The following is a 14,424-nucleotide window of genomic DNA, read 5'->3' as shown; positions in this document are numbered from 1 at the left end:
AAGCCGATGATGGAGCAGATACAGGCCACCTTCCCGCCACCCATAACACAGCGCATCGTGCAGGCAATCCGACGTCATCCAGACCAAGCGGAATTGCTGGCTTTATTTAGCGATATTGCACGTCTTACTACATCGTCGCAGACTGTAGTCGCGCCTGCACATGGCAAGAAGAGGAAACTCGAAGATGCACCGCCAAACGCTTGTGATAACGATGGGATCACCACATCCAAGCCACTTGGCAGTCCTACAATCTCTTTCGAGTGCAAGGATGTCAGTTTTCAAGTGCCTGCCCGCAAGAAGTTGAGATTGCAGTTTGTGTACGATGCCCACGACCGACGCAAGCAGGAGATTCGTCTGCAGAATCAGCAAAGCAGCGTGATCGAGCATGCACTGCCGGCAGGCCAGATCAGTGAAGTTTTCTGTTTGCCAGTACCAGAAAAGCAGCAACGACAATGGAACTTTGTACTGTTTCCAAAGCCTGATGCCACTGCCGCAGACGGCACACCATGCGAGCAGATAGTCTTCTCCATGAACGAGACTCCGCCCACCGGTGCACACTCCGCTGAGCAGCAGTTTGCGGAAGGCGACACTTTCGTCACAGTCGCGGAGCGTGAGTTAAATCGCCTGCTAAGCCACCAAGGCAAGAGGGTAGTGGTACCGGACCCTTCAGAGTTCGCTAGCAGCATACCGCAGTCGCACCGCAAGGGTGAGAAAGCTTACCATGTCAAGGCACACAGGGGCAGCAAAGAAGGTCCGTCGAACGACGACATCTACGGTCTTACGGGCAAGAAGCTGACTCCTGTCATCAGGTTACCTCTTTTTCCTATCAAACGGCGTAGTCTTCGGCTTCAAAAAGCCGCTCGCCTACTTTCCGTTCAATGGTATTGACTCTGTCAGCTACACTTCAGTGCTGCAACGCACGTTTAATCTCGTCATAGCTGCGCGCGAAAGCGAGCAGTCGGACATCAAGGAGGTCGAGTTCAGCATGCTTGACCAAGCTGACTTTGCAGGTATTGACGAGTATGTGAAACGACACGGGCTCAATGACGCCAGCATGGCAGCCGAACGGCGAGCCAAAGCTTTCAATGTCAACAAAGAGAAGAAGTCGGAAGCCCATGGTGAAAGCAATGGCGATGCTGCTCACGACGAAGAAGGTGAGAGCGAGCTGCACAAGGCTGAGCAGCAGTTGCAGGATGAAGAAGATGAGCTTGAGGAAGACTATGAAGCGTCCGGTGGTGAGAGTGATGGAGAAGGCGAAGAAAGCGACGAAGAAGAGGAGTATAGTGACGCGGCGGACGAGGATGATGCGGAGGATGCTGAGCATGAGGAGGATGTTTGACGAGGAGTAGGCCAGGATGGTGGACGGCTTTTGCAGAAGAGCTGTCGGACAACACCAGGCTATTCTAGTCCACCTCGCCGAAGCTGGGTCTGTATGCTGACAATAGCAGCTGGCTGTGCTCCTTGTCTTGCAGAATGTATGACGCTGCGTGGTCTTCATGCGTTGTACTGGACTAGACCGGTTCGGTTACGGTCTTGGCGGTCTACTGGTGGCCTGACCCAGCGACCCAAACCTCCGTACGGATCAACGTCTTACTGATATGGTACCGGCCTTCACACATCCGGCGCTTGAAGTCCGTCGGGCGTATGTCTATAACGAGGGTTACTGTGAAACATTTTCCAGCTGCCAAGAAGACGCCGAGATGACGCTCTCCGACACCGTCGCGATCACTGCTCTTGTGGTATCACTCGTTGCTCTTGTGATTGCTCTCCTCCAACTATCACAATCTATCTTCCTCACTGCCGATGGGTACCGGAACTGCTCATCCGAAGTGATCGGAGTTTGGGCGAAGAGGCGTCGTAGAGTCTTCGTTCCGTCGGAGTTCCGCCTTGCCACCAAGTTCACGACGCCCGATATTCGCGTCGTCGCTACCGATGAAGTCGAGAGGATCCGTCTGCGAGGTCACTTTGTTTGCAGCATTACCGCTCCTAATATGGAATCGCATTACGTTGAGGTTGCGCAGACCATCCAGCCATCAGGATACGTGCCATGGCCCAGATCGGGTGTAAAGTCTGGCGAGAGTTCCTCGCCGTCCCCTAGGGATGTCGAACAGCGAGCCATCCGTGTACAAACGCTGCCGCCCTTGACGATTTCCAGCAGGACGCACGCCGAGCCATTAGTCACGTGGGCAAGTCTACTGCGTGAAGTTCACAAGGTGTACGTATACAACGGCAGCCAAGCGCCGCGGCCGGGCGTTGCGATCTTGGTTCAGGAAGGCGAAACGTGCGCTGTACTGTACATCGAGCGCAGTTGGGACTTCCTTCCGCCCGACCTGGTAAGACCGCCAGCTTCTACGAATCTTGGCAGCATTGTCAACCTCGCCTTAAGATTGGGCATGCAATGGCGCTTGTTGGATCCTGGTAACGGGAAGCTGCTGGCTAATGGTAATGGATACAGTCTCAGCACGACCGACATCAAAGGTCTTGGTATCGTGCTCACATTCAGCTCCATAGGCGATCCAAAGCCGGTACCATTCATTCCGACCAGGGCTGTGAGTCAGATGATGTGCGGCATTTTGCCTGCTTGCCCACGACTTGTCAGGCGTACTCAAGGGTTCGAAGTAATCGAAGACATCCTCGAGAAAGGTGACAGGGTGTCTTTAAAAACCACCCTTGTGCTCCTCGGCGTTGCGCCTGAAGTGATCCACAAGATCGAGGCACAAAATCTCAGCGAGGCACATAACGAGGCCATCATACTGCTGTGTCCATACCTGCCCGTGAGCGGGCAAGCCATGTGGAAGACTTGCACTGCACTCTTTCGCTCAGATACAAGATCTGTGTTCAGTTACTGGGAAGGCAGACTAGCTTTGGTTCGGCGCTTGCAAGATCGAATAAAGAACACCGAGCGCTTCGGTCAGCCCAGTGAAATGATAGTCGCAGTATACACGCGCCTTACGTCTCTGCAAGATCGCTATAACGCGGATTTCTTCTGCCGCCTTTTCGAGAGCCAACTTCGTGGACGGCGTGGTTCGGGCGAAGTCGAACAGGAAGCTGAAAGGTTGACAATGTTGCATGATCTGAGGGAGGTACACGATTGGACTTCAGACTATTTCTGTGACCGTGGCTGGAGTGACGACTACGGCACTGGGATCACAAGGTATGCTCGGCTCGTCGGAGCCCACATTGCGTTGTCGGTGAAGGCTGTGGAAATGGCGGCCAAGACACAAGAAGAACGCAAGAACTGGAACTACGACTTCAGCGCCTTTAGGTACTATGGTTTCGTGCAAGGGGTATACGAGCTTGGTCGAGCGTACGGCAATCTCGTGCTTGGAAAGGAAAGCAGCCTACTTGAAACGCTGCACGCGGCAGGCGCACTTGGCAATGGAGCCAAATTTTCGCGTGACGCTGAGAAGAACGCACACAGCAAGACTGAAGATGAGGCGTCCGATGCCCGTAACGTGGAAGAGGCTTGGTGGGTCATGGTTCTTCGTGGCATCGTATGGACCATGTCGGTCGAAGTCGACACGCCTGGCCAACCGATTCCATCATGGATCTTTGAGAACAAGACTCCGGTTTGGATCACTTAACGATGATAGTGCTGATCTCAGGCGCTCCCTCTCTACGCTTTCAGTCCATCTACAGCACCGACGACCGTGGCAGCGGTTCTGGACCCCTTCGCCAATGTCAAGCTGCTGAGAGCTGGACATGGTAGACTGCATGAAGGCCGCACGGTTATCATTGCTTAATTCGCAGCGGCGCCGGTGCAACTGCGGTAGACACCCGGCTTCTTCGGTGAGCACTCCGCTTTATGCAGTCTTCGACCGCTTCGTCTGCGCCGTTTCCGCCCCAACACATTTCTGCCGCTACATACCGGCGGGGAGACTGAATTCGTACACGCGAGGTCGAAGTGGTGCAATTGTAATTGCAACCTGGAAGCCTGGAACGGAGCCGTCCTAAGCACTTGGCGGCCATCCTGCCAATTTCAAAGCCAACAAACTGCGGGGAAGCGCCACCTACGCGTCAGTCAAGCGAGAAGATTTGACCATTCGACGCCGTCGCTGTCCGCTTCAAGCCCGGCGAATGGGAAATTGTTCAGTTTAATATGGTTCTGACTTGGTGGGTTGGGGTATGTCCTCGTGGCGGGAAGCTCGGCTCTGAAGCTTCCATTTCTTTTACCTTCTACTTCTACAGCCTCTGTGTAACTGGCCTCTTGCGCTTTCCCCTCTGTATTTTATCAGGTCTCATCCCAGCATCGCTGCAGGCCGGACGTGATTGAAAGCAACGCGCCGGTGCGCAACGCAGAACGGCTGAACCGCCCAGTTTCGACCTCATCAGCAAGCCATCATGCGGAGACAGGCGAAGGATCGTGACTGTGGCTGAGGACGACCTGTCATAACAGTCGAGTGCAAACGCTTAGAGGATGGAGGACAATCACGAGGACTTGCAAGGGCGAAGCAAGGCTGTACTGGCCGTCAGCATTGTCATGGTGGCGCTTGCCAGCATCTTTGTCTTCCTTCGCCTCATCTCACGGGCAGCCATCGTAAAGAGAATATCCGTCGACGACTACTTCATCCTGTTGGCATGGACTCTGGCCTTCGGTCTTACCTTCACCATCTGCTACAGCGCCCATTGGGGACTTGGTCGACATGAGTCAGATGTGCCGCTCGCCTGGCAGCTTACGACGCGCAAGGCGAACTATGCCTTCGAGGTACTATATCAGCCTGCGCTCATGGCACTCAAGACGTCGATTCTTAGCTTCTATCTAAGCTTTTCAAAAACGCACTCGATCTTCAAGTGGGCCTGTATCGCCACGCTGTTCGCGGTTAACGCTGGAGGCTTGGCCCTCACTCTGCTCACGGTCTTCCAATGTCGGCCAGTCGGTGCTGTCTTTCGAACCATGATATCGGACAGTGCGACGTGTACCAATATTGTCACGATCTACCTTTCTTCAGCGCCGCTTAATCTGATCACGGACTTTGCGTTGTTGTTCTTGCCCCTGCCGATCCTGACCAAGATGCGCCTGCCAAAGAAACAGAAGGTCATCCTTATCGTCACTTTCAGCTTTGGCATTTTCGTCACTGCCGTCGATGTTGTTCGCATTGCCTACTTGCAATCCGCAGCTATGGACCGGCTGGCGAACATCCAAGACCAAAGCGACTCCGGCGACAGCTATGAAGACCCCAACCAGACCGACTTCAGCTACTACGCCTCGCTTAGCTTCATGTGGAGTGTTATAGAAGTCACAGTTGGCATCATGGTGGCGTGTGTGCCTGGCCTGAAACCGCTTATCTCTCGCTTTCTTCCGCACATGCTACGGGACCCGGAAGATGCTCCATCGAGAGCAGGCACGGTGTCCTCCGCGAACGGTACGGCAGACATGGCAATAGTGCATCGCATACCTTCTATGCCCGACGATGTGTACCAAAGAGACTTTGGCAGTCAATCCTATGCACCTGACGAAGGACCTATGGGCATGATAGACTTCCTCACCACTCCCGACATGAATGAGCTGCCTTCGCATCTCCAACGGACACAGACAGCTCAGACAAACACCAGTCGCAATACCAGACCTGGCACACCTACTGTTTTCGACTTCGTGAATATGAGTGGCCAGAAGTCGATGGTCCAATTGACCAACCGGGAGAGCCTGTTTCCAATTGCCGCCGTCACCGTCATGTTCTTCATCTGGGGGTTCGAGTATGGCCTACTCGATGTGCTCAATCAGCAGTTCCAGCGTGTTGCGCATATGACTCCCAGTCAGAGCACTGCGATTCACAGCGCCTACTATGCAGCATACTTCGTGGGACCGTTGACCGTCGGACGGCTTGTGCTGAAATACTGGGGCTTCAAGGCGTGCTACAGCGTTGGCCTGGGCATCTTCGCCTGCGGCACGCTCATCTACTGGCCAGCCGCGGTGCTTACGTCCTTCCCCGCCTTCTTGCTGTCAAACTTCATCGTTGCTTTCGGGTTGTCCATACTCGAAGTGTCGGCCAACCCTTTTACTGCCCTTTGTGGGCCGTCGGCGTACGCCGAGATTCGTCTGAATCTGAGCCAAGGAGTCCAAGCAATCGGCAGCGTTGTTGCGCCATTGATCGCCAATAAAGCTTTCTTTCAAAAGTCGTTCGATGCATCTTCACTTGTCAATACCCAGTGGGCGTACCTGGGCATTGCGCTTGCCACTATACTCTTAGCTGTAGGCTATCATTACATCCCGTTGCCAGAGGCCACAGACACGGAGCTTGAAGACACTGCGGAGCGAATGGATGGCGCATACAGAGCCAAAGTCGGTACGGTCAACATCGTCTACATTACACTGGCCTTCGGCGTCTTCAGCCAGTTCTGCTATGTAGGTGGTCAAGAGGTTAACGCCACAAGCTTCGACGCTTACATGGTTGCCGCAAACCCTACGTACAACGTTGCCAACTATACGGCAGTAGCGCACACGGCTTTCGCAGTCTCTCGCTTTGTAGCTGCCGGTCTTGGCTTTTGGGTCAAGCCTCGTCTCTTACTGCTGGCATGCTTTGTTGGCGTCATTGTTTTCGACGTGTTAGCGATGAACTTCAGTGGCAACACTGGTACGGCAATGATCATTATGGCCTTCTTCTTCGAAGGTCCAATCTTCTCCCTCATCTTCGCCCAGTGCCTCCGCGGCATGGGCCGGCACACCAAGCTTGCGAGCGTTTTCATCACCTCGGCCATCAGCGGTGGCGCAGTCTTCGCACCAATCTCGAACCATTTAGCTTACAACAATCGCGGCGCTATGTACAGCCTTGTGATCGCTGTCGCAGCCTTTGCGGGTGCGAGCACATTCGCAGTTGGCCTGAATGGCAATGCGAAGGCGAGAGCGCAGGTCGATTCCATCAAGGATGTCACTTCCTCTCAACCCAGTCGACCAGGGTCGACCAGCAGCCGTGCAAGTCGAGCATTGAGCTTCTTCAGCATGGGTAAGAAAGTTAGCAAGGAAACAGCGACGACGGAATGGCAAGAACGCAAGCAGGAAAGCATTTCAATATCATGAATACCGACGAACGCGGATATGATTGAGCATCTTGATGACAACTTAATGACTGGATGAGTTGACATTTGCGAGCCTACGCATGTGCGTTGGAATATGTAGTGCGTTTAGCGAGGCGTTCGGGGTGGATTGCAGCACATATGCACAATGCTATGCAAGTCAGCAGCGTTAACGCCTCTGTGTTCAATGTCCGATGTGGGAAAAGATTGCGGACGTTGTTGCAACTGCATATGCTTGAGCGCTTCTCGGGATAACCTCTATATCCGTTAAATGCTCATTGCGTTCATCATTCTGTGCCCCTCAATTGACCCCACCGTCGAGTCTTCCAGATATGCTCATACATCAACTAGAAGGCCGCACAACGTCATCGATCAACATTAAGATTGCCGTAGCGACACGGAGTTAAGTACCGGAGACGTCTCTTTTCCATGTTATAGGGGAACAGTTCCAATCTACTTAGAGTATTCCCTGTGTCACCCACTCTTCACACAATCATTCAAAGAACATGGAGAAAGTCCAAGAGATCCTCGGCAGCGTCACTGGTGGTAGGTCTTTGACAAAGTACTTGCAACAAGAAGTCTTCCCATTGACCCGCTCAAGGTGCCCTCGGGACGAAGCTACCAACAGCGAAGCTCGGAAAGAATGGTCCGCAAGTCACGCGCCTCGGATACGGCACGATGGGCCTGGTGAGATTAACCTCGGAGCGCAGTTCAGACAGTGGCTGACTTGGGAAAGAGTGCCTTCTATGGCGCGCCAAAGCCGGACGAGGAGCGCTTCAAGGTGCTTGACAAGTGCTACGACGAGGGTGAGCTGTTTTGGGACTCGGCCGACATGTACATGGACAGTGAGGATCTGCTAGGTCAGTTTTGCACGGACCGTGAGCGATCAGTGGATACTTACGAGAACAGGCAAGTGGTTTAAGGCGAACCCAGGCAAGCGTGACCACATCTTCCTCGCCACGAAGTTCGCGAACAAGCTTGAGAATGGCAAGCGGTCGGTCGACAGCTCGCCTGAGTACTGCCGCTCAGCATGTGAGAAATCGCTCTCACGTCTTGGCCTTCCACATATCGACCTCTACTACGCTCATCGCTTGGACGGCAAGACTCCGGTCGAGAAGACAGTCGCCGAGATGAAGAAGCTGAAGCAGGAAGGCAAGATCAAATACATCGGCTTGTCGGAGTGCAGCAGCGAGTCTCTCCGTCGTGCGAGCAAGATTGCTCACATTGATGCCGTTCAAATCGAGTACTCTCCCTTCTCGCTGGACATCGAGAGCGAGCAGATCAGCCTCATGAAGACGTGCCGCGAGCTCGGGACGGCCATCGTCGCCTACTCGCCGATCGGACGCGGGATGCTCGGTGGCACTATCCGCTCGCCTAAGGACTTTGAGGAGGGCGACTTCCGGAAGTTTGCGCCAAGATTCAGCGAGGAGAATTTCCCGAAGAACCTGCAGCTAGTCGACCAGATCGCGGAGATTGCGAAGAAGAAGAATGTCACGCCCAGCCAGCTGACTCTGGCGTGGCTCCTTGCTCAGGGTGACGATATATTCCCGATTCCTGGCACGACCAACCTTAGCCGGCTAGAGGAGAACCTCGCGTCACTCAAGATCAAGTTGACGGCGGAGGAGGAGCACGAGATTCGCAAGGCTTGTGAGGCGGCCGAGGTGCATGGTGGTCGGTACCCGGAAGGTTTCGCGAGTGCGCTGTTCGCTGATACACCTGCGCTTGACCCGTCGGATCCTCTAAACAAGGAGATTTCGTAGGGTTGAGGACGCTAGTGTTACAAGGAGATGTACATACCGTAGCCCAGCACTCTTTGCAGATCTACCCGTGCAATGCCATGGCTTAGCGTAGCACTATACGTATCACGGCTGCACGAGTCAGGAAGAGAATGCGTAAGGTAATGCTGGTTCGGGGGAAGCTCGGCGTTGGAGCTCCCTGCTGCGCTCGAGGCACATGCTTTGCGATACTTGCACCAACAATCACTTGCAGCTATCATTCGCCGTCCACACGCTCATTGCTGTCCATTCAGCCTTCAGTCCGACATTTAAGTTCGGTCAACATTACGCCCCTTCACTTACAGTACAAGTCCGGGGCAGTTCCCAGCATGGCCGACACAGATCTCGACGAAATGAAGCATGAGGACGAGCATCTCGACCGCGCACCCGACGAAGACGATGACGCGCAAGACGAAGAGGAGATCGCGGCGATGAAGAAGCGTGTACAAGAAATGGAAGCCGAAGCGGCTAAGCTTCGCGAGATGCAAGCTAGCATCGACGCCCAGACAGAAGGTCTACGAGAAAGCAAAGAGGACATTGACGGGCGCTCGGTATTCGTCGGCAACGTGGACTACGGTGCGAGTCCCGAAGAGATACAGGCGCATTTCCAAACCTGCGGCAGTATCAACCGGGTGACAATACTACTGGACAAGTTCACGGGACATCCGAAGGGTTATGCCTATGTCGAGTTCTCAGAGCCGAATCTGGTCACGCAGGCTTTGGTGCTGAATGACAGTCAGTTTCGAGGAAGGGCGATAAAGGTCAGTCGAAGAGTGTTAACATCTGTGGTTTGTGGGGGAGGGTTACTAATCATGCGCAGGTGGTCCCTAAGCGAACGAATTTGCCGGGCATGACCCGTGGTGGGCGCGGAGGTGGTGCTGGAGGTGGCGGTGGCGGTGGCGGAAGAGGCGGCCCTCGTGGTGGCAGAGGCGGCTTCGGCTATGGTGGAGCACCCATGTATGGCGGGCGTGGTGGCTATGGTGGTCCACCTCCTTTCGCGCCCCGAGGCGGTTACCGAGGCGGCTACAGAGGTCGCGCTCGCGGCTACCAACCTTACTGAGTGCGCCTAGGGGCGGCAAACGGTTCACAAATACAGCCTGTCTGGCGTCGATGTTGGCTTCCAAGCTACAACGAAGGCGATAAAAGGGCGAAAGACTGCAAGATTGCTCCTGTCATTAGTGGCGTATGAAAGATAGAAAGAGGGCGACTTCTCAGAGTGCCAAAAGCAAAGAGCCATGTGTTGCAAAACTTGGCGAAGCAGCCGCATTCAGTAAGGGCTCGGTCCGAAAGAGCAGAGCGTGAGTCTGTGTAATGGCAACACGCGTCGAGGCCTGAAGCACTTTGCGTCTGTCTGACGTACTGCAAGAGATGTTGCCTAAGCAGTATGCCGCGCATGATGGAGCTGTCTGAAGAGTCTTATCTGTGGTTTGATGCTGTGGGAGGGCACAGGGTCTTCGATCGGTCACAGGCCAGCCAAGAACGCGGGCCACCTTGCAAGTGATGACAAGGCCAAAACACAGCATTCCAGCGTCTCCTTGCAAGCCGGACCGTTAAATGGAACAAGACATCGTGACTTTTCCAGGGCGAACCCAACCTGAGGCGAATTCGTGCTCTAGGGACATGCTTCTTGGCTCTCTCCATCACTGACATTATGGACAACCTGCCATAGCAACGCGGCAGGCGAATATTTATTCGGCACCTGCGTGGCTGTCTCAAAGTACGAATGCTGTCAGATAGTGTCCTTCTTCAACCACCGCTCAAGCGAACGGGACGCACTGAATGCGCGCTTAAAGCAAAGCCACAACGCCAAACACAGCAGCAAGCCCAGCCGGCGCGAGGACGTTCGCGCCAGATGAGTGAGTTGGGCACGCGGCGGCTGCGCTCGCAGAACCAGTAGCAGATGCGAAGGCGCTGCCGGTGCGCGAGGAGGTAGTGGCGGCGGAGCCAGAATTGACACCAGCGTTTGAGGCACCGGAGGATCTCGCAGCGGATGAAGCAGCACTTGCAAGCGCCGAAGAGAGGGGTGAGGCAACGGGAGCGGTAGGCGTCGCGGTGAAGGAGATGGAGGAGGAAGAGCAATAAGTGCGAATGTAGAGTGAGTGCGAAGCGCTTCCTGCTGCCATACAGGCATATCCCAATGTGTGTTCCTGCAGACTTACACCTTGGCAGCATTGCAATACTGCGTCTGCGATTGCTGCGCCGTGAACGCGTCGGGATTCGACGGGCAGGCGTTGTAGCAGACCATGACGTTGGTCCATCGCTGCAGAGGCAGTTCCAGTCGTTCTGACCGCATGCCTGGACCTGACCCATCTGAGTGCCAAGACAGGTGTTGCTGATGCTGGTTGCAGCGGGTTAGCGCGCGTTACTAGTCCGGCTTCAAGAGTGTTAGTGCCAGACATACTTGTCGTAAGCCGTACCGCAGCCCGAGACCCCACTGCCACTGGCAGCAGCCGCAGATGTTGTGCTGGTTTGAGCGGCGGCAAGGCCGGCGAGGGCGAGGACGAAGCCGGTCGTGTACTGCAATTTGGGAAGCTCTGGTATGCTATGAGCTTGGTCGTTTGATGTCCAAACTACAATGTGTGCTACGAGAAAATCCAGTGACGCTGTTCCAGACCAAAGGGTAATAGCAAGAAGCGACCGAAGAAAGAACAGTCGCAATACCGTGGAACAATGACAACAGGAAACGGCTGCTGCTCGTATATTTACCAGACCGTGACCATGGAGTCGACACGATCGCCATCATCCCAGCAAGAAGATCCAGGGAAGCCAGAGCTTGTTGCGCTTGCATGTGCTTGACCAGACGGCTACGACCGAACGAACGCGATTGGATGCCACTGTTGTCTACGCCGCCACAATAGTGATGAAAAGGGAGAGGATGCCGTTACCATAGCCGCTAGCTGCGCGCAGCTTGTAGCTTCGACCTGTCGAGACCCTGCGGCTTTATTGCAAAAGTAGGCTACATGTACTCAGAGCTATTCCTGTTGCTGCAAGCAGCTTGTCGATAGCATGTACGTACTAAATGCTTCTTGTAGCCATCGATGGTACGTGACATATGCAGTACAGCTCGAGGTGGCGTCAGCGAAGCTCCCGTATCGCTTACGCTGCTAAATCAAAACAGTTACGAAGCCTGACGGGGTTGCCTTGAGCGAGCAACGAGTGCCATCTGGAACCAAGCTTTTCCGCCAATCACGATCCGTTCGTTGATGCATACACACACACCGAACATGTTGTCGTTGAGTTTGCGAAAAGCCTCATGCGAGAAACTGTGCGACTCAAATTCTAGGCAACGAGCCATTATTTGACCCGCAACAGGGCGCTGAGCGATGCGAAGACATTCTTGTCTGCTTACTGAACAAGGTTCGTGATACACATTGCTGCTAAGGTACACGTCTGATCAAGATGTGATCGCCGCATTGGTGACAGAGTTCCAGCCGAAACTGACCAGGTTACCGGTCGAGCCGTCAGGATTCACAGGGAGATACTGTGTCTTCAACGACCCGAATGTGACCTCCAACTGCTCCCAGGGGACCCCGTCCACAACAGCGAAAGACTGGCTCGAGATGTAGGCAGTGCTGAAGGTATAGACAGAAGCCAGGGTGCCGGACGCGGCACAAACTCCAGGACTGGCTGGAGATGCGTCTTTTATCCAGCCCAGCGTCACGGTGAGCGAGTGACCTTTAGTCAGGTATGATAGGAGAGTCGGCGTATACGCGTCGGCTGGTTTCTGGAAACTGAACCCGCTGAATGAAGCTTTGCCAGCCCCACCGCCGCTGGTGGTGAGAGAAATCGAGTTTGTCTCGCCAAACGTCCAGTCCGAAATCTGCACCCTGTTAGTATGAATCAATGTCATGGGCAAGACGGTGCTGGCATACCGTAAGCCCGTTCTGTAAGGCAGTGGACACAGACGTTGACCATCCAGTGGAGGGGAGCGTGCATTGCTCGGAGAACACTGCTGCGCTGCCATCGTTCATTTGCACTGGTTCTCTGATCAGACTACCTTTCGTTAAGACATTGGATACGGTCTACACACGAATGAAGGTGCTGAAGCAAGTTGACGGAAATAGGCAAAGGAATGCTGCGACGAGGCGAGTGATAGAAGGAGCCATGATGTTTGTTCGTGTTGCCAACGTACTCGTCGCAGAATGCAATCACAGCATTACGAAGGGATTAACGTCTTGCGCCCAGACTATGTACATAGCTGTCGTGAGTGTGACAGGCGCTGCAGTCGCGAACCCCTGAGACCGACATGATCATGGTCCTGGTTCAGCCAGCCACGCGAGATTGGCGTACCATGTCCGAGGGTAGTGTCGGAGGTCGCTCCCGTGCGCGATAACTGTGTTCGCGCTTGCTCCCTGTAGCGGATGACTGTGATATCGCCAACGCGCAAGAGTGTGGAATTTCGAGCACGGCGAGTCTCGCGATACCGTTGGCATACCGCGCAGATAAGAGGTGACGAGCTTGCTTACGGGCATCTACCGTGCTAGAGACAGTTTGCCAACTAGTTAAGAAAGTTTAAGCCTTCGGCCTCCTGTGGCGTGGTAGGGTAGTACTGTGTCACCTGACTCTCGGTAAGGCTGGCGCAAGCGAGCGCTCTGGAGCTACTGGACATGGTCGCAGGTTCATTAGGCGAAGCATGGATCTTGTGTGGTCGAATACATGGTCGAAGGCAGCAAATAGATGTGTGAGACAATGTTTTTCAGTTCTGTTTAAGAACGTGCAGTGCTTTTTGCAGGCGCGTCTGCATCGCTTCACACACTTCGAAGACTGATCAGCTAATGAGCGCCCAGCTACCGGACTTAGTCGCTGACTAAAGCTGGGATCACTTGCGGAAGTCAATAGAACCGCCGTGGTTCACAACACATTACTGTGAAACACATAAGTGTCTGCTCGAACCGAACTGTGTCATTGTAGACACGGTCGGAAAAATCAGTGGGTGTGAAGAAGATGGCGGACACCCTCCAAAACGCCTCCTCCCTTCAAGAGCTCGAGCGCATCTTCTCCCAGACAACATATGTTGCTGTGGACTTCTACGCGGACTGGTGCGGGCCATGTAAACAGATCGCTCCGATATACGCCAATCTGTCGAAGAAGAATAGCATACCGAACCTGCTCACCTTCGTCAAGGTCAATGTAGATCAGGCGCAAGACATAGCACGGCAGTATGGCGTCTCCGCCATGCCTACTTTCATGTTCTTCAAGGAGGGCAAGCAAGTCGCCGTGAACGGACAGAAGCTCATCCGCGGTGCAGACGTACGCAGTCTGAACGATGCGGCGGAGAAGCTAGGAGGGTTAGCGAAGAAGAAAGCTGAAGGCGCTTGAGTGATGGTGAACGGGAGCAGTAGCGAGAGGTATCTCTGTGTTGCCTGCGAGGGACGGTGTCGAGATGCTGTCGCACAGCGTCTGTGTCATTCAAGGTGCGGTCGGTGCAAATGGCAATGCAATACGAAGGCAAGTGCGAGAGGGTGGAGAATCCCTATATCGGGCGCCATCACACTTAGAGAACGGCCGACAGTAGTCTCGGCTATGCGGATGATCTTGTCGGCGGGAGATTGTATTCACGGGAACAGAATGCAGGGCGCCAAGGTCAACGATGAATAAATGCTTGAGAGGTCCAGGACCGATGAAAGGGCGGTTCGAA

General features: G+C 54.3%; 8 protein-coding genes across 8 annotated transcripts; 6 read left to right on the top strand and 2 right to left on the bottom strand.

Moving 5' to 3' along the window:
* Window positions 1-9: 9 nt before the first annotated feature.
* BAUCODRAFT_68592 (uncharacterized protein) lies at window positions 10-1,339 on the top strand (the record flags this gene model as incomplete). Its single annotated transcript, XM_007677258.1, has 2 exons — window positions 10-751; window positions 810-1,339. The coding sequence occupies 2 exons, from the start codon at window positions 10-12 to the stop codon at window positions 1,337-1,339; spliced, it is 1,272 nt and encodes a 423-aa protein (XP_007675448.1).
* Window positions 1,340-1,700: 361 nt separating this feature from the next.
* BAUCODRAFT_147358 (uncharacterized protein) lies at window positions 1,701-3,584 on the top strand (the record flags this gene model as incomplete). Its single annotated transcript, XM_007677512.1, has 1 exon — window positions 1,701-3,584. The coding sequence occupies one exon, from the start codon at window positions 1,701-1,703 to the stop codon at window positions 3,582-3,584; it is 1,884 nt and encodes a 627-aa protein (XP_007675702.1).
* An 833-nt stretch (window positions 3,585-4,417) lies between these two features.
* Window positions 4,418-7,015, top strand: BAUCODRAFT_147357 (uncharacterized protein; the record flags this gene model as incomplete). Its single annotated transcript, XM_007677511.1, has 1 exon — window positions 4,418-7,015. The coding sequence occupies one exon, from the start codon at window positions 4,418-4,420 to the stop codon at window positions 7,013-7,015; it is 2,598 nt and encodes an 865-aa protein (XP_007675701.1).
* Window positions 7,016-7,517: 502 nt separating this feature from the next.
* On the top strand, window positions 7,518-8,771 carry BAUCODRAFT_121708 (uncharacterized protein; the record flags this gene model as incomplete). The annotated part of the gene is made up of 4 exons (XM_007677510.1): window positions 7,518-7,557; window positions 7,613-7,698; window positions 7,748-7,871; window positions 7,921-8,771. The coding sequence occupies 4 exons, from the start codon at window positions 7,518-7,520 to the stop codon at window positions 8,769-8,771; spliced, it is 1,101 nt and encodes a 366-aa protein (XP_007675700.1).
* A 344-nt stretch (window positions 8,772-9,115) lies between these two features.
* BAUCODRAFT_68306 (uncharacterized protein) lies at window positions 9,116-9,846 on the top strand (the record flags this gene model as incomplete). The annotated part of the gene is made up of 2 exons (XM_007677234.1): window positions 9,116-9,547; window positions 9,607-9,846. 2 exons carry the CDS (start codon window positions 9,116-9,118, stop codon window positions 9,844-9,846), a joined length of 672 nt encoding a protein of 223 aa, XP_007675424.1.
* A 595-nt stretch (window positions 9,847-10,441) lies between these two features.
* On the bottom strand, window positions 10,442-11,229 carry BAUCODRAFT_442615 (uncharacterized protein). Its single transcript, XM_007677509.1, has one exon. The coding sequence runs from the start codon at window positions 11,183-11,185 to the stop codon at window positions 10,574-10,576; it is 612 nt and encodes a 203-aa protein (XP_007675699.1). The 5' UTR covers window positions 11,186-11,229; the 3' UTR covers window positions 10,442-10,573.
* A 648-nt stretch (window positions 11,230-11,877) lies between these two features.
* On the bottom strand, window positions 11,878-12,957 carry BAUCODRAFT_443255 (uncharacterized protein). The gene is made up of 3 exons (XM_007677508.1): window positions 12,919-12,957; window positions 12,693-12,762; window positions 11,878-12,606 (listed from the first exon to the last, which is right to left on the bottom strand). The coding sequence occupies exons 2-3, from the start codon at window positions 12,720-12,722 to the stop codon at window positions 12,181-12,183; spliced, it is 456 nt and encodes a 151-aa protein (XP_007675698.1). The 5' UTR covers window positions 12,723-12,762; window positions 12,919-12,957; the 3' UTR covers window positions 11,878-12,180.
* Window positions 12,958-13,240: 283 nt separating this feature from the next.
* Window positions 13,241-14,328, top strand: BAUCODRAFT_442650 (uncharacterized protein). The gene has a single exon (XM_007677507.1). The coding sequence runs from the start codon at window positions 13,731-13,733 to the stop codon at window positions 14,103-14,105; it is 375 nt and encodes a 124-aa protein (XP_007675697.1). The 5' UTR covers window positions 13,241-13,730; the 3' UTR covers window positions 14,106-14,328.
* Window positions 14,329-14,424: the final 96 nt, after the last annotated feature.

This window comes from Baudoinia panamericana (assembly GCF_000338955.1).
Source record: "Baudoinia panamericana UAMH 10762 unplaced genomic scaffold BAUCOscaffold_5, whole genome shotgun sequence".
NCBI classification, from domain to species: Eukaryota; Fungi; Ascomycota; class Dothideomycetes; order Mycosphaerellales; family Teratosphaeriaceae; genus Baudoinia; species Baudoinia panamericana.
The sequence above is the reverse complement of the archived record's forward strand: the minus strand, read 5'-3'. Positions and strand labels throughout refer to the sequence as shown.